This window comes from Megalobrama amblycephala, linkage group LG4, assembly GCF_018812025.1.
Source record: "Megalobrama amblycephala isolate DHTTF-2021 linkage group LG4, ASM1881202v1, whole genome shotgun sequence".
In the NCBI taxonomy this organism is placed as follows: domain Eukaryota; kingdom Metazoa; phylum Chordata; class Actinopteri; order Cypriniformes; family Xenocyprididae; genus Megalobrama; species Megalobrama amblycephala.
The window spans coordinates 22745995-22765166 of record NC_063047.1 but is presented as its reverse complement, the minus strand read 5'-3'; the positions used below and the strand labels follow the sequence as shown (position 1 = coordinate 22765166).

At 44.1% G+C, this 19172-nt stretch overlaps 1 protein-coding gene across 1 annotated transcript; it reads left to right on the top strand.

The window, feature by feature from the left end:
* The first annotated feature begins 1094 nt into the window (after positions 1–1094).
* LOC125267071 lies at positions 1095–3022 on the top strand. The gene has a single exon (XM_048188368.1). The coding sequence runs from the start codon at positions 1095–1097 to the stop codon at positions 3018–3020; it is 1926 nt and encodes a 641-aa protein (XP_048044325.1). The 3' UTR covers positions 3021–3022.
* Positions 3023–19172: the final 16150 nt, after the last annotated feature.

Here is a 19172-nt window from a genome sequence, read left to right as displayed (position 1 = left end):
ATTCAAAATTTCATTTAAAATAAAGTTTAGTCTCAGACTTTCACTCCCTCAGTCTTTGATTTAATTCATTTATTTAAAGGAAAATTTTGGGGTCTCCCTCAATACTTGGGTCAGTTGACTTCTCCTGCTGGCGCAGTAAGCCAACCCCCTAGGTGTAGCGACTCCCTAGCGCCACCACTCTGTCAACCCTGTAATTTTTCCAAATTTTGGGAGCAAAACTTCACTCTCTTTCTTCTCTCTCTCTCTCTCTCTCTCTCTCTCTCTCTCTCTCTCTCTCTCTCTCTCAGCTGTCCTCTTCTGGTTTGACTACTTCTGCTGGTTTTTGGATTTGTACCTGTGAAAGTCATAAAAGCAGAGTGTTTGAGAAATATTTAACAAATATTTGGGAAACAGAACACTTCTTTTAAAATAGTATGACACTCACTTTACCTTCCCTCCTCATCCTGTTATCCTACCCAGCCTAGGCTCGAGCAGGTCGACTGGTAGGCATCCATAAACCCTGAGCACGCGTCTAGAAGCGCTTTAAGTGGTGCATGGTTGTCAATCCTACTAGCTGAGAAACCAATACTGTCATTGTTATTGTTTTTCTTTCGCCCCGAAGGGAATTTTAATAACAATCACAGTCCTGGTACTTTGAAATCCTTTTCAAAACCCCTGTCTAGAACCATCCTTCTAAAATTAAATTTTACAAAACTCATTCTGCAAACAGTGTTAAAGACAAAACTTCATTGTATAGAGAAACTGGAAGCACCCCATTATTACTCTGCTCTTTGCTAAATGCTATTCTGTTTGTTTCGTGCTCTTCTTTTCTTCTACTCTTCTCAAGCTGTGCTATCTGTGTGTGCTTACTGATTCTTTTCACAGAGACTCCGAGTTAGAAGCACATCCATGAGAGGACCACAGTCGAGAACCAGTCTTACCTGCACATTTACACACTCATTACTCATTCCCATTAACTCACAGTTGACATTGCACACTTACACCTTTGATTTGCCCTGCTTGCTTGTTTTGTTTTGTTTTTGTTTTGTTGTGTTTTGTTCTTTTCTTCAGGTCTGTGTCAGTTTCGGGTTTAGATCTCCCTCGCGGTGCCAAACATGTCTCGCACAACAGACCCTGCTGGACACTGGAAGGATCTGGAGACCTGGCTAAGTGTTGTAACAGACAGCCTCCTACCTAAGGCCGCTGAAACACTAAAGCATCAGACACAGGACCAGCTGGATGACAACATAGCAAGCCTCATGAAACAGGACCCAAGCCAGAGCTACAGTCACAAAGAACTAGCCAAGATCACCAGCTCCTTAAGCCACACACTCATCGCCACCCTCAAACTGAGCGACAGGCAAGCCGCCCATCGCCAGCAGGAGCTGACACATGCACAACGGCGCATCGAACAGCTGGAGCTGGAGGCTCAGGAACGACGAGAAGGGCCTGATGAAGTGGAACAAGGCGCCAAAGAGGAGATCAACAGGCTAAAAGAGACCCTAGCAGCTACTACGCAAGAAATGGAACGAGGCAGAGCAGACTACGCTGACCTCTCCGACAAGCTACAATACGCAGAACAGCTACTGGAAAAAGCAAAGGCTGACTTCAGAGACAAGAACAGCCGAATTAAAGCTCTCGAAACTCACCTGAATGAGTCAAGAAATGAGGTCAGCCGCCTAAAACAACAGCTTGACTACATCAAAGAAGAGTCTGACAGTATTAAAGAGGAACTCAAGCATGCATATGAATTGCGCTGTGAGCCGTCAAGAACACGTCGGACACCGACTTCACCTTTGCCAAGCAGGACCGGCTCCCCTGTTCCTGGACTGGCACATGATCAAAAGGGGGCAGTGCCAAAACAGTCACCTGTTCCCTCCGAAGAATCCTACCTCCCCACTAAGCTAAAAGAACGTGCTCCAGCCAGCCACAGATCATCTCATGGCTTGGACCTCAGAGACCTTGACAAGCTTGCTAGAAACATTGGCAAATTCACTCCAAATGTGCCAGGTAGTCCAAATGTTCAGAGTTATCTGCAAGATATTGACTTCCATCTGGAAATGAGACCCAATGTCACTGACAAAGATAGACTTTATTTGCTCAGAGCCACATCCAGCTCTGAAGTGCGCAGCTTCCTGGACCGGCAGCCTGCCCACACAAAGACTGATTACCACCTGCTCCGAGAAGCTCTCATCAAAGAGTTTGCCGACCCTGAGTCAGAACGAGGACTAGTGGCTGCCCTGGAAACAAAACAAGGTCGTCACGAAACTCCTCAAGTCTTCTATAGCCGACTAAGGCTAGCATACTTCGGGTCTCGCAACGAACAGAGCATGGAGGAGGAATTGAACTTCAAAACTCTCTTCCTGAGAAACCTCCATCCTGGGGTGAGCCACCATCTTGGCGTCCTTGCCTGTCCACGCACAATGAGTGCTCAACAGTTAAGAGACTTGGCGCACAAAGCCTACTGTAAACAGAAGATGGCCTTAGAAAAGGGCACCAAAACCACCACAGTTCTTGACTTCAACACACAGAGTCAAGGGCTGGCCCTAGAGGGCACCCAGCGTCAAGACCTTGCCAAGCCGACACCCAAAGAGTGGAATGCATCTTCGTCCAACAGAGAGTGGGACTCCCACACTGGTACTCGACCTAAACAGAGAGACAACCGCTGGGATGGACCACGTGGACGACAACGCTCACCTGGACGTCACTGGGAAAATTCATGGAACCAATCAAGACCTCGTGAGAGTCATTGGGAGAAAACCTGGAATCACCCAAGCTCATTTGGAAACACCAGAGGAAAAGGCTCATGGGAATCCAAGGGAGAACGACAAACACACCCTGGAGCAACCAGCCCAAGGAATCGACGAAAAAACTCACAAAGATTCCAAGCTGACAGAGCTCAAAATGAATCCATACCAGAACAAAAGACTTCATCTTGTTTCGACTCTCAAGAGCTGATGAAAATGATGATGAAGGAGTTCTTCCAACGAAAGGAGGATGACCGGAAGTGGGAAGAGAAAGCGAAACCAGATTCATTCTGACTAGCGGCCGGACGAGATGGCAGCGACCACCTGACTCAACACACCTCAGAGAACAGCACCTCATTTCTCTCTCAGAGAACCACAAGCACCATAACTTCAAACGGACAAGAAATCCCACCTGAACATCCTGCAAAACAGACAGAAACTGATCCAACACCTGATGGGTCAGATCACAGCAGTGTCCAACAAACACCTGCTGTTGAAATCACTCCAGTTCCTGAAAGTGCTGTCTTGGTCATCTGCCACTCCTCCGAAGAAAACGAAATAAATGCTGGCAGCCTACCTCTCTCATCCCAAACTCCAGTCCCCCAACTCCTAGGTGATCTCATTGAGAAAGGTATCGCAAGAAAGTTTTACCTCTCCATTATCATCGAACAACACATCAAGGTCGAAGCCCTCCTTGACACTGGAGCTGACATCACCCTAATGTCAACAGAACTCCTTGAAGAAGTCCAAAACAGAACAAAGAGGTCTAACGGAACCTTCAAACTTCAAAGGTGTGAGCTGAACCTCCAAGCATATTCCCACACAGGCCTACAACTAAAACATGTGGCCCCAATTCACCTAACAGTGGGACCAATGAACCTTGTTCACCCAGTATACGTCTCACCACTCAACACATATCCTCTCCTCATTGGGAAAGACCTGCTTAACCGCTTTGAACCCTTAATAGACTTCAAACACCTGAAGATGTGGACACAAGTCCGTGAGCCTCTGCCCCTCCAGTCAGTAAACTCCAACGAATTGCAGTGTCAAGTCACAGACACCACCCCCCATCCACTGACTGACGATGCAAGTTCAAAGTCAAGAGCAAGTTCCACTCCAAGCAACAGGAACCAAGACCCATTCCTCTGCTCACTGCAAGCGTCAGACTCAGGTTCCCTCCGAATCTTGACTGCCATAAATGTCCAAGACATATCAGTGCCTGATGCAGCATTAGCCCTGTGGGCTGAAAACTCAGCTATCAGCCTGAAGCTCTTCAGAACATTGAAGCAGACAAATCAGAGCATACCACACATCTCGAAGCATAGCCGCTTCCCTCTCAATCCATGGTCAACAACCATGGCTACCTCCAAGATTGTCTGTGCCGTAGACATACGATGGAACGACAGACTCTTGAGTCACTACTTCCTGGTTGTCCCCAACCTGCCTCATGACATCTACATAGGAGCAGACATCATGGTCCGTCTCAACGCCTGCGTTGACACCGTGAATGACGTCATATGGGCTCCCTGTCACACCAATTGACATCTTCAGTCAACCTCAAGAATCTTCGATCTGGTCAAACAATACCAGATGCATGTGCCATGATCAACGAGCAAGAAGCCACAGTCCCCGCTTACAGCAAGAGTGTCAGTGTCCGCCTCAACATGCAACCTGGCCAGACCCTTAACAGTAAGCTAGGCTTCTTCCAACCTTCCCGGACCTGCCTAAAACTAGGACTGACCTTGGAAGCCACACCTCTCATAGAAGTGTCATCTCGTGCTGTGTATGTGTTGTTCAACAACTGTACGGCCAAAGACATCAATGTGCCAAAAGCCAGTCACCTGGGATGGCTCATCAACCAGGCGTTCCACGACTTTGAACTGACAGTTCCTGTCATCGGCCACATACCAGTTGAACTAATGTCAGATGAATGCCACAACACCGTAACTTGCACAAAGCCCCATGAGATCATCACCATCACTTCTATTCTGCCGGTGCCTAAAGAAAGTGTCTGCCGATCAGAACTTACAGATGACACTCACCTCGCTGTCTACGCTGTGTCAACACAGACTGCAACAGAGTCACCTGTAGAACTGACTGTCAAGGCCCACAGTCCCTCAAATGACTCAGAGGAACCCTATGCTGGGTTCAATGCACAAGTCCAACAAATCCTAAGCGAGGCGGATGCCCTCCACAGTGAAATGGATCGCCAAGGACTTAAAGAAGTTCTGTGCAAATACAAGGACTCCTTCGCAAAGGATTCCCTGGACTGTGGCCTGACTGATATCCACATGGTGCGCATCCCAACTCACCCAAATGCGCAACCGACATTTGTGTGGCAGTACAAGATTCCAATAGCATCATACGAATCAGTGCAAGGTATCATTGACTCCATGCTACAAAAGGGGGTCATCCGACCCTGCAACAGCACCTACCCCGACCCAGGAAAAGAATTCTATCTGGAAGCTGGATTCTCCAATCATTGCCTCAGTGCAGGTCTGTACCAGCTCCACGACAAAGACAAACGGGTGGTCGCTTATGCCAGCAAAACCTTGCTTCCCCCAGAATGCAAATACTCAGACTGCGAAAAAGCCTTGCTTTGCACTGTATGGGCCATTCAGCGTTTCTCCAACTACATTGGAGCTCAGAAGGTTATCATTGAAACGTGTCACCAACCAGTGACCTTCCTCAACAGCCAACGAATCAGGGATGGCGTGGTAACCAACGCCCGCATAGCTACATGGTTAATGACGCTCCAAGGACGAGACGTCGAGGCAAGATATGCCCAAAACCACAAATCCTCACTGGGAAACGGGCTAGCAGCCTGTCAGAGCTGTTCACCAGACACGCTGAATACCTCAGCAGAAGCCAAAGAACCGGCACCACCGCAACTGACAAACTATAGGTACTTCGAGGAGAATGTGTGTGAAGGCATGCCCACAGCATATGTCGATGGTTGCTCCTACAATCAACAAGGCAACTTGAAAGCGGGAGCAGGCGTGGTCTGGCTCAACAATGACCCTTGCCCACCACAACAGTTCAAGTTAGGCCCTCACTCATCTCAATATGCAGAGATAGCAGCCATCCTCATCACCCTACAACTGGCCGCCTCCCACAACATCAAAGAACTCCTGATATGTACTGACTCGAACTATGCCCGTCTAAGTTTCACATGCCATCTAGCTGGATGGAAACAGAACGGATTCAAGACAGCTAACAACAAGCCTGTCAAACATCAGGAACTTTTCCAAGCATGCGATGCCATTGTCACCACACATGACATGATCATCTACTGGAAAAAGGTCCGTGGTCATTCACGCCAACCAGGGCAAGACAAAGATCTCAATGACCAAACCGATGCCCTTGCCAAAGCTGGTGCATCACATGGAGAGCCTTGGAAATACCCATCCCTCCCACCCAACCCTTCAGTTGCAACCATAACCCGCCGCCAGCACGCCATTGGCGCGCAAACCCCCGCCTCCTCCCATGTTGAACTCTCACCTCAGTTCACTGCGGATGATCTCCTCACCCTCCAAGCGTCGGATCCAACGCTGCAAACCATTGCCGCTCACATTTCCGACCCATTAACTCATCCCATTTCCACCTCCGACCTATCCAATTCCTCTGATCTCCGCCACCTTCACTCAATCAAGCACATGCTGCATCTCAAGGACGGCGTTCTCACATATGTCCCTGAGCCCCTAACTGCGCCAAAGCTTGTAGTTCCTCAGAGCCAAAGGGGGATAATGCTGACACACGCCCACGATGCACCATGCGCTGGACACCATGGCGCCAAGGCCACCCATGAAACGCTCAAACAAGTAGCATATTGGCCTGGCATGCAGCAAGATGTGACGGAATACGTAAAAGGATGCCTGGTGTGTTGCCAGTTCCAACCGGCAAACCCAAACCACAGAGCACCACTACAACAGAAAGGAATGACCTTCCATGGTCGGACCTCCAAATAGATTGGGTAGGACCCCTGCCACGGTCAACACGGGGTAACAAATACTTCCTCACCGTGGTTTGCGAATTCACAAAGTGGGTAGAGTGTCTCCCAGCTCCCAACGATACAGCAGAAACAACAGCCTGCCTGTTAATGAACCACATCTTCTCAAGATTTGGACTGCCTCTAAGAGTCAACTCTGACCGAGGAACCCACTTCACCGCTGAGGTTATGCAGGATGTATGGAAACTCCTGGGCATACAGGCCAAGCTTCACATAAGCCATCATCCAATTTCCTCAGGGCAGGTCGAACGGGCCAACAAGACAGTGGCAAGCATGTTGAAGAAGTATGTGTCCGTCAACCAAAAGGATTGGGATATCAAGCTCCCTCTGGTACTGATGGCCATCAGGGCCACCCCTTACCGGTCTACCGGAGTAGCCCCATTCGAAATGATGACAGGGCGACAAATGACACTACCGCTACATCTGCTGTACCAACCTGGTGACATGAACCTCGTCACCGCCTACACCACTCACCAGTATCTGGAAGAGTTGCATCAGCACCTGAGAGCGACTTTCGCCTTCGCACAACAAAACCTCCAGAGAAGCGCGGAAGGTCGTAAAGCCTACTACGACAAAAAGGCCTCTTACCAAGAACTCAATGTCGGAGACAAAGTGTGGTACTACAGCTTTGCCCAGCCAAGGCAGAAAGCTCCCCATCACCTGTCAAAGAAATTCCTACCTCACTGGACAGGACCACATGAGATTGTGGACAAGCTCTCACCTGTCGCCTACCGAATCAAAATCAGACAAGACCGCAACGAGCCTGTCTTTCGATGGGTCCATCGAAACCAGATAAAGAGGCACCAAGGTTCCAACTGACAGGAAAAGGGGGAGGTTCAAACCCACTGACACAGACCGACAATTCCCTACTCTACACCACACTACTGACTTTGTCATTCTAGGGAAAGTTTTTTTTAATTTTTTTTATTTTACACAACACTTACACACGCTCCTCCACAGCACTGCTAGGAACAACCTCTAGTAGAAAGGAGTTGCTTCACACATGTGACACTCACTTTGCTCTAGTAAACTCAGTGTCCTTGTGCCTCTTTGTGTTTTCTTTTGTCTCTCTCCTCATGCTTTCTTTTCCCTCTTTCGCTATCATCAGTCTTCCTCCTCAGCTTACCCATTATCGATTCGAATAATATTTACCGGCTCAAAGACGTTGTGAATGTTTGATTTTGGCAAGGGAACACCTATGTCAAAGTACACACTCCTGAGGTCATGGCGTACCACGATAACAACGAACAGTTGTACCAGGCCCCAAACCTAAAATGCGTACGCTCATTGAAGACATTCATTACCTTTGCCCGAGTAAACCATTCGTATTTGATAATACCGAGGGCATCTGCGGCCTAGAATCAATTAGACCCGACACGATACTGCCACGCGCATTATTCTGCCTAAACAAACTCTCTGGATCAATGTCCCTAAGGGCTCGATCCTCCATATCGACGATCTTGCAGTGTATCACGACGATGAGTACCAGGCTGAACTCGAAATCTCACCGTACTTCAAACAGCATTCCTTCGTCCTCGATCCAGAATCGGAAGAAAGGATCAGGGAGGAAGGAACGCAACTTATTGATCTGACTCCTGTTGATACAGCCTTAGAAGCTATAGCTCGCCTTCCGCCCGCTGGCGTGCTATTCATTCGGTTTTGGTCTGCTGCTGACACAGCGTGTTGCATCTCTACTATTGTAGGATATACTGTGACCTTGACACTGGCCTTCCTCCTGCACAAGCGAGTGAACGCCGTGCAAGAGTCTTTTGATAGATGCACGTCGGGCGTCCCGCGCATCTTCCGACGTGATAAAATCGACCAAGAACCTGAACCTGAATTCGAGAACTCAACCAACCTGATTGAGATCATGCCTCTACCTCCTCGTTGAACCACTGACAATTAGATCAATCGATACCACCCAATTACAACTGGTCTTAAACAACACACCCCTATGTTAGTTGAAGTGTTCCGAACCCGTTTATTCCAAGATACCCAAGTCCTTCCCCAGAATTCAGTCAGTGATGGAGATGTTGTTTGTGTCTTGTGTGTGTCTGTTCTCTCTCTGCCTCTTGTTCCAGTGCCTGCCGACGTTCGCACCAGGAACCTCGCCAAGCAAAAGGGGGACTGTAGGGCATTGCTCGACAGAACCTACCAATGACTTTATCAATGAACAACATGATTGAACAAAGCTTCATTTTGGTCCAAAAGATCCATTTCCTGACAGGAAACGCCTAGCCTTAACCGGAGTGATGACGTGACTTCTATTAACAAAGGACTCTGTCTAAAGGACTTCTTAGCTCATCAGCAATAAACTAATCAGAACCCATCACGTGGATTTGATCACATTAAATCTATTGATTCTCTCACAAAACCCTCTTGTATTATCGGACGGAACAGGAAAATACTCATCAACGGATTTAAAGACGAATCTGTCCTATCAATACCTCCTTGTGTTGACCGTCCATCGTGACCCGGTCACTCGTGACTCCGGTCAAAGTTTAAACTATGCTTAAGGACTCAATCTTGAATCTCAAAAGGGACAATTGTCGATTACTTAAAGTATTAACTATATACAGAATAATACATGCCATGATGTAATTACTAACATGTCTATTCAATGTATTCAATATGTGGGTTTTCTTCAAATGCATTATTGTAATCATTGTTTTAATTAGGTCAGTCTAGTAATATGTGTGTAAGAAGTGTGTCATGTTTGAGTTCTAAATGCAGAATTTATAATTCTGTGTAATTCTGTGTGAATGAAACATTGAAATTCAGTATCAGGAAAATATTAAGAAACTTTATAAAGTTGTTAATAAAACAGGAGAATGTTCTGCAGATATCACGCGATGTGATCAATAGACAATAGACGAGGCGTGTCTAATCTCCGTAGCAACGTCTCATTGGAAGATCGCTCCCTTAAAACTATGCTGTCCGAACAAGCTAATGTCAGAAGCTGGAAGTCAGTCAGAAGTCGGTCAGAAATCGCTCGAAATCGGTCAGAAGCCGGTAGCCGAAACACCGCTACTTTGACCACGGCGGAAAAGTCGCATGGGTCATTGATAACTGATTGACCGGGGCTGATTTTCCATCTAACACCCGATTTCAACCACGAGCTGCGCCGCTGATCATTCGACAGCCGTCACATCCAGACTCCAAAACACTTCGTGAAATATCTGACCAAAGTCTCCCAAGAAGAGAGCCGCTCAAGCCAGACGCTCAGCCAGCAGCATCCTTCAAAGCTTCCGCACAACCCACAGGGCTTTCCCGAGAAGACGTCACCTGAAAGACAGCCAATCCAGAACGGGATTCCGCTGTACACGAGTCACGGAACAACCCGATTACCTCAGCTGTCACAGCAAACGCAGGTACAAGCAAACTTCTCTCTCTCTTGCTGGAAACTGGTGAAACTCCTTTAAACCTAAAGAATCAAGCCAAAGCTCTGCTTTTGTGATTTTCCTCAGGTTATGAGTTAAGTTAGCACTGAACTTGGGACTTTTCATAACTCATCAACTCCGCGAATGTGTGTGCATGTATGTATGTGTGTGTGTGTGTGTGTGTGTTTAGCCTTAGTTTCCTGTAATCATTAGAAGTAGTCAATAAATCTTGTTTTGATTTTCACATATACGAGTTTCTTGTGCTGTGTATCAAATTACTGTCTTAAACTCAAAGATCAAGTTACCTCTTGCTTATAATATAATAATTACAATAATAACAATAATCATTATAAAATATTGTTACTGTTGGCCGCAGAATAATATTTTATCCGGAATTGGTAAAATACTCTAACCTCAATTTTCGCTGGACGAATAATTGATGGAGTGTTAAATATTAATTCTGAATCATTTACAGTGAATCATTTACAGTTGATTCAATTCTTATTCCCTGTAACAATTAAATTGAGCTAATAAATAGGCTAAGTTCTTACAGCAATCTTTAGTGGTAGAAGTGATGGTTCTACCATATTTATGGCAGGGAGGCAGTTTAGCCGCTTTCACTAAATGTAATATACACAAGACTAGATAATGATCTGAGATGTCGTCACTCTGCTGCAGAATTTCAACGGCATCAATATCGATTCCATGTGACAATATTAGATCTAAAGTATGATTACGACAATGAGTGGGTCCCAACACATGTTGTCTAACACCAATAGAGTTTAGAATGTCTGTAAATGCCAATCCTAATGAGTCTTTTTTATTATCTACATGGATATTAAAATCACCAACAAGGACTTTATCTGCAGCTAGTACTAATTCTGATAGAAAATCGGCAATCTCTTTGATAAAGTCTGTATTGTGCCCTGGTGGCCTGTATATAGTAGCCAACACAAATGTCAACTTACATAATGTTACGTAAAGCACCATCACTTCGAAGGAATTATATTTGAAAGACTTCTGGCTGATACTGTAAATATTACTATAAATTACAGCAACACCTCCCCCTTTTCCTTTCTGACGAGGATTGTGTCGATAATCATAACCTTGAGGACTAGACTCATTTAAAGTAGTGTAATCGTCCGGTTTTAGCCAGGTTTCTGTCAAACACAGCACATCTAGATTATTGTCTGTGATAATATCGTTTACAATAAGTGCTTTTGAAGAAAGTGATCTAATATTTAACAACCCAAGCTTTATCATTTGTTTATCATTATTATCTCTATTTTTTATTTGTTTAACATCAATTAAATTTTTACCATTAAATGGGTTTGGAAGTTTTTTGTTTTTATTAATTCGGGGTACAGACACAGTCTCTATTTGATAATATCTAGGCGCAAGAGTTTCTATGTGTTGGGAATTATCTGACTTCTGTAACGTGAGGCAGCTAGCAGATGGTCAGTTTAGCCAGTCTGTCTGCTTCCTGTCCTGGGCCCCAGTTTGTCATGTTTTAGTTCTGAGACTATGTGCCATATTACTAGAGAGAAGAGCAGCACCATCCCGGGACAGATGAATACCATCTCTTTTCAACAGGTCAGGTCTGCCCCAAAAGCTTTTCCAATTGTCTATGAAACCTATATTATTCTGCGGACACCACTTAGACAGCCAGCCATTGAGTGATGACAATCTGCTAATTATCTCATCACTCCGACGAACAGGAAGGGGACCAGAGCAAATTACTTCTCCTGACATTGTATTTGCGAGTTCACACACCTCTTTAATGTTAATTTTAGTGATCTCCGACTGGCGAAGTCGAACATCATTTGTGCCGACGTGAATAATAATTTTAGAATATTTACGATTAGCATTAGCCAGCACTTTTAAATTTGCTTTGATGTCAGGTGCTCTGGCTCCCGGCAAACATGTGACTATGGTGGCTGGTGTCTCTATTTTCACGTTCCGTGTAATAGAATCGACAATAACTAGGGCACTTTCAACAGGATTCTCAGTGGGTGCGTCACTGAGTGGGGAGAACCTGTTTGATGTTCTTAATGGAACGGAAGAGTGGTGTTTTCCACGGCTAGGCCGCCTCACCGTTACCCAAGTGCCTTGCTGCGCGGGCTCTACAGCCGGAACCGAACAATGTACAGAGTTCACTAAGCTAGTTGCATCCAAAACAGTATCTGAAGCCCCTGCTTTCTTACTATCCTCGATTAAAGTTTGGATGCGTGTCTCTAATTCTGAGATTCTCTCTGTCAGCCTGACTATTTCCCTACATTTTTGACATGTAAATCCCTCGTAGCTGACAGAGAGAGCTACACTGAACATGTGACAAACTGAACACGAGATAACAGTGGGAAAGGATGACATGACTCACTGTGTTTGTAGACTGATCCGAGTTACCACAGCTGTTTGATGAATGCGTTGAAAAGGAGCGCGCGAGACTGATAACAAGTTAACAAGCGAGATGCAAACGCGTTGTAACAGCGATTTAGATTCAAAGATTACAGGCTAGCGACGTCAGATCAACGTCAGATCGTCGTAAGTCCAACTCTACAGAGTTGTGAAGTTGCTCTCTCAAGACTCTGAAGCTCTAAAGAGAGAAACAAGGAAGTTCTGCAAGAAGTGAATTTGGGGAGTTTGAAAACTGCAACGGAGACAACGACTACAAGCTTAGCCCCCCATCTTCAAAATATCTTCTGCACCAACTTTAAAATCATCTCATCAGATAGAGAGGGATTAGAGGAAGTGAAAGGATAGGAATAAGAAGGTTTTTTTTTTTTTTTTAAAGATGAGGTTAAGTGCTCACGAAAGAGATGGGTTTTCAGCTGTCTTTTGAATATTGCCAGGGATTCCGCATTCCGGATGAATGCAGGAAGATCATTCCACCAGCAAGGGACAGTGAATGAGAATGTTCTGGAAAGTGATTTCGTGCCTCTCTGTGATGGTACCACAAGCCTTCGCTCCTTTAATGAGCGCAGGTTTCTGGTAGGAGTGTAGACTCGTAAGAGTGAGTGGAAGTAGGAGGGTGCTGAGCCTGTGGTAGATCTGTAAGCAAGCATCAACGCCTTGAATTTGATGCGAGCAGCAAATGGTAGCCAGTGAAGAGAGATGAAGAGAGGCGTGACGTGGGCTCTTTTGGGCTCGTTGAAGACGAGACGTGCTGCTGCATTCTGAATCATTTGTAGAGGCTTGATTGTGCATGATGGCAGTCCAGCCAGAAGTGCATTGCAGTAATCAAGCCTAGAAATGACCAGAGCCTGGACCAGAAGTTGTGTTGCATGTTCTATTAGAAAGGGCCTGATTTTCCTGATGTTGTATAGTGCAAATCTGCATGACCGAGCTGTCTTTGCAATGTGGTCTTTGAAGGTCAGTTGATCATCAAGGATTACTCCAAGATTTCTGGCCGAATTTGATGGGGTAATTGAGGATGTGCCTAGCTGGATGCTGAAATCGTGATTTAGAGTCGGATTGGCAGGGAAGACGAGAAGCTCAGTCTTAGCCAGGTTGAGCCGTAGATGATGTTCTTTCATCCAAGCCAAGATGTCCGCCAGACAGCTTGAGATTCGTGCAGCTACTGTGGGATCATCTGTTTGGAATGAAAGGAAGAATTGTGTGTCATCAGCATAGCAATGGTAGGAGAAATCATGTGCCTGAATGATGGGACCAAGTGATGTAGTGTAAATGGAGAAGATCACCCATATTTGACTACGATTCTGCCTGCCTCTGTCACTTCTGTTTGCCCCTGTCTGACCCAGCCTGTACGACCACTTTGTTTATAATAAAGCATGCAAATGGATCCCAGTCTAAGTGATGATTCGTTACAGGTAGGAAGGTGAAGATTGATAGTTCTATTGTTGATTTTGGATAAAACAGCTGATTTGAGTTGGTAATTCAAGAATTGATTGCTCCCGCTACCGTACTCCTGGACTAAGTAGGAAAATGAAACAAAGTTGTTAGACTCAAAAATGTGATTTATATGTGTGATGCCCTTTTGTGCCCATTTATTGAAATTGAGTGTTTTTTTTGTTGCTTGTGAAATCAGGGTTGTTCCAGAGTGGGGTGAGTTTAGAATGGGGCCTGATTGGAGTTTGTGATTTGATGATATTTCCACCAGGCTGTCAGAGCAGAGGCTATTGTCAATGCTTTGAAGCATGGGTGATATTTAATGGACTGACTGAGAAAAGGGATGTCTGATATGTGCAAATTTTCGCAGAGTGATTGTTCTATGTCCAACCATATAATGTCTGACTGAGTGGAGTGAATCCATTTATATATGTATTGAAGTTGGTTTGCTAGTGAGTAATGGTAAAAATGTGGTGCTTCTAATCCTCCTAAGGATTTGGGTTTTTGTAAAGTGCTTAATTTTATCCGAGGTGGTTTATTTTTCCAGTAGAATCGGGTAATGATGGAGTCTAAAGATTTGAACCAATTGAGAAAAGGTTGGGTTGGGATCGTTGAGAATAAATTGTTTATTTTTGGAAGAACTGTCATTTTGATTATAGCTATTCTGCCCTGGATGGAAAGTGGTAAGTTATGCCAGCGGTGAAGGTCGTCTTCTATTTTTTTCAGTAAAGGAGTGAAGTTGAGTCCAGTCAGCTCTGACAGCCTGGAGGAAACCCTAACACCTAAATAAGTGATGTGGCCTGTGCATAGAGGAATGGGTGATACCTGGGCTACCACATCCCATTTGGTTTGATGTAGTGGAAGAACTGAAGATTTATTCCAATTTATTGCATAATCTGATATTGTAGAGTATAAATCAATGGTTTTAGTTATTTCTTGCAGAGATGATTGAGGATTTTGTAAAAAGAGTAAAATGTCATCAGCATATAAACTAATCTTATGTTGTGTTTGGGGTGTGTGGATTCCTCTGATGAGTGGGTTCTGAAGGATGGCTGCTGCTAAGGGTTCAATGAAACTGTGCAGTGTGAAGCTTTGTCAAGTCAAGTCAAGTCAAGTCACCTTTATTTATATAGCGCTTTTTACAATGCAGATTGTATCAAAGCAGCTTTACATTGATAACTGGTACATCATTTTTGCTGCACAGCAGCTCTTCAAGAATAGTATCAATGCAGGCAGATCAAAGCACTGTTGAATAAACGTCAAGAATACTGTTGAATATTAAATGTCAAGTCAAATGTCAAGTGTCCCCAACTAAGCAAGCCAAAGGTGACAGTGGCAAGGAACCCAAACTCCATCAGGTGACATCAGGTGGCAAACAAGTGGCAAATAGGTGTTAAAATGGAGAAAAAAAAAACCTTGGGAGAAACCAGGCTTAGTCGGGGGGCCAGTTCTCCTCTGGCGAACAGTGCTTTGTTACGAATCAGGTTGCTATCATAAATCTGATAGGATCGCAACATTCAAAGTATTTATTTCAGTTCCATCCAGTTGAGAATTGTATTCATCACGCCGGTATGGACGGTTTGTTGAGGAACTGTGCCACTGGCTGTCATGTCGATGAGGCCTTCACAGTGGATGATCTAGTCGACTCGATCTCTGCTGATACTTCAGGGCTGCGTTGTGGTCGTGTCCAATTGAGGATCGTATTCATCACGCCGCTATGGTCGGTTTGTTGAGGAACTGTGGCACTGGCTGTCGTGTTGATGATGTCTTCACAATGGATGATCTAGTCGACTCGATCTCTGCTGATACTTCAGGGCTGCGTTGTGGTCGTGTCAAGGCGCAGGTCCTTGGTCTCAGCTGGATACGGCCCGATCCGGTTGACTACGGTAAACATGGGGATAAAAAGAAAGACTAATAAATTGATGATGTGTTATGTGTATGCCAGGTTAAAGAGATGTGTTTTTAGTCTAGATTTAAACTGACAGAGTGTGTCTGCATCCCGAACAATGCTAGGAAGATTGTTCCAGAGTTTGGGTGCCAAAAAGGAGAAGGATCTACCGCCTGCGGTTGATTTTGATATTCTAGGTATTATCAGCTGGCCTGAATTCTGAGATCGCAATAAACGTGAAGGACTATAATGCATTAAGAGCTCGCTCAGGTACTGGGGAGCTAAACCATTTAGTGCTTTGTAAGTAATTAGCAAGATTTTAAAATCTATACGATGTTTAACAGGAAGCCAATGCAGTGATGACAGAACTGGGCTAATATGGTCATACTTCCTAGTTCTAGTAAGAACTCTAGCTGCTGCATTTTGTACGAGCTGTAGTTTATTTATCAAGCTGGAGGAACAGCCACCCAGTAGAGCGTTACAGTAATCTAGCCTTGAGGTCATGAACGCATGAACTAACTGTTCTGCATTTTTCATTGAGAGCATATGTAGTAGTTTAGATATATTTTTAAGATGGAAGAATGCGGTTTTGCAGATGCTAGTAACATGGCCTTCAAATGAAAGATTGGTATCAAAGAGCACACCCAGGTTCCTAGCTGACGACGAAGACTTAACAGAGCAGCCATCAATTGTTAGACAGTATTCTAGGTTACTGCGTGAAGTAGTTTTTGGTCCAAAAATTAGAATCTCTGTTTTTTCTGAATTTAGTAGTAGGAAATTACTGGTCATCCAGTTTTTATATCAGCTATACATTCTGTTAATTTAGCGAATTGGTAAGTTTCGTCAGGGCGTGAAGAAATATAGAGCTGAGTATCATCAGCGTAACAATGAAAACTAACGCCATGCTTCCTAATGATATCTCCCAAGGGTAGCATGTACAGAGTGAAAAGCAACGGTCCTAGTACTGAGCCTTGCGGTACTCCATATTTAACTTGTGATTGATATGACATCTCATCGTTTACTACTACAAACTGATAACGGTCAGATAACTATGATTTGAACCATGCCAATGCAATTCCACTAATGCCAACATAGTTTTCGAGTCTATTTAGAAGAATATTGTGATCAATAGTGTCAAATGCAGCACTAAGATCCAATAACACTAATAGAGAGATACAACCACAATCTGATGATAAGAGCAAATCATTAGTAAGTCTAATGAGAGCAGTCTCAGTACTATGGTACGGTCTAAATCCTGACTGGAAATCCTCACAGATACTATTTCTTTCTAAAAAGGAACATAGTTGTGATGAAACTGCCTTTTCTAGTATTTTTTATAGGAAAGTGAGATTTGAAATCGGCCTGTAATTGACTAATTCTCTAGGATCAAGTTGTGGTTTTTTAATAAGAGGTTTAATAACAGCCAGCTTAAAAGTTTTTGGTACGTATCCTAGTGATAAAGATGAATTAACAATATTAAGAAGAGGATCTATGACCTCCGGAAGCATCTCTTTCAATAGCTTAGTCGGTATAGGGTCTAACATACATGTTGTTGATTTTGATGATTTAACAAGTTTAGACAATTCTTCCTCTCCTAAAGCAGAAAATGAATTGAATTTTTCTTCAGGGACACTACAATGCACTGTCTGACACAATACTGTAGTAGACGGTTGCATGGTTATAATTTTCTCTCTAATATTATCAATCTTGCAAGTAAAGAAGTTCATAAAGTCATTACTGCTATGCTCTTTGGAAACATCAGAAGTTGAAGCTTTATTTCTTGTTAATTTAGCCACTGTATCAAATAAATACCTAGGGTTGTGTTTATTTTCTTCTAAAAGTTTTGAAAAATAGGCAGATCTAGCAGTTTTTAAGGCCTTTCTGTACTCAATCTTTTTCTCTCTCCACGAAATGCAAAATACTTCTAGTTTTGTTTTCTTCCAGCTGCGCTCCATTTTTCTAGCTGCTGTTTTTAGGGCCCGAGTGTACTCATTGTACCATGGCGTTGGATTAATTTTCTTAATCTTTTTTAAACGCAAAGGAGCAACTGAGTCTAATGTGCTGGAAAAGACAGAGGCAATAGTTTCTGTTGCAACATTGAGGTCTTCTAAGCTGTCTGGTATGCTAAGGTGATGAAACTGATTAGGAAGATTATTTATAAAGCGATCTTTAGTGGTAGAAGTGATGGTTCTACCATATTTATGGCAGGGAGGCAGTTTAGCCTCTTTGACTAAATGTAGTATACACGAGACTAGATAATGATCTGAGATGTCGTCACTCTGCTGCAGAATTTCAACGGCATCAATATCGATTCCATGTGACAATATTAGATCTAAAGTATGATTACGACAATGAGTTGGTCCTGACACGTGTTGTCTAACACCAATAGAGTTTAAAATGTCTGTAAATGCCAATCCCAATGAGTCTTTTTTATTATCTACATGGATATTAAAATCACCAACAACAAGGACTTTATCTGCAGCTAATACTAATTCTGATAGAAAATCGGCAAATTCTTTGATAAAGTCTGTATGGTGTCCTGGTGGCCTGTATACAGTAGCCAGCACAAATGTCAACTTAAGCCGAGTTCAGACTGCACGATTTTAGCCCCGATTTTGGCTCGCCGACAGGTTTTGAGAAATCGCAGACAAATGCCCGAAATCACTGGCAAATCAGTGCTCGTTCACGCGAGTGACAATCATGCAGTGTGAATGAGCAAAGACGCGATCTGAGAGAATCGCCGACGAGTCGCCGACACCTGTGAGATATTTGGCATGCTAAATATCTGGACCTGTCGGCGATTCAAAATCCTGCTGTGTGAAAAGTGTTCTGACTGAAAACTACATCTGCGATGACTGACAGCCAATGAGAGAGCAAGATACAGAGCAGCGGGGAGTTCGGGGAGGAGTTATAGACCACAATATCAGCAAGCATGGCTTCGTTTCAGATAAACATTACAATTCTATCAAACAGAAATAAAGCACAAACATTTGCTTGACCATCCGCAACAGCAGCACATTGAAAAGTTATTTATTTACCTCCAAATCTCGTTGCAGAACACACAATCCACAGTCTCCCCAACCATTTCCTCCTCCATATTCTTCTTTTGTTTTTCTTGTTTTCGCTGCAAATCAGTGCACAGGCAGTTTGTATTGCAAGCTTCTTGCGGGCTACCGTTTTTAATAATAATAATAATAATAACTCCGGTCTTGCACGCGTGATATCGCGTTGTTTCCTTGTCACATCTCGCGTGTGTTTGGTTGTGAAACGTAGTTTGCGTGCCAGACAGAGTTGTCGGCGATTCTCCCTATTGTAAAGTCATG

Excerpts from the sequence above, each read along its gene's own strand:
- LOC125267071 (XM_048188368.1), top strand. The coding sequence starts at position 1,095 with ATGTCTCGCACAACAGACCCTGCTGGACACTGGAAGGATCTGGAGACC.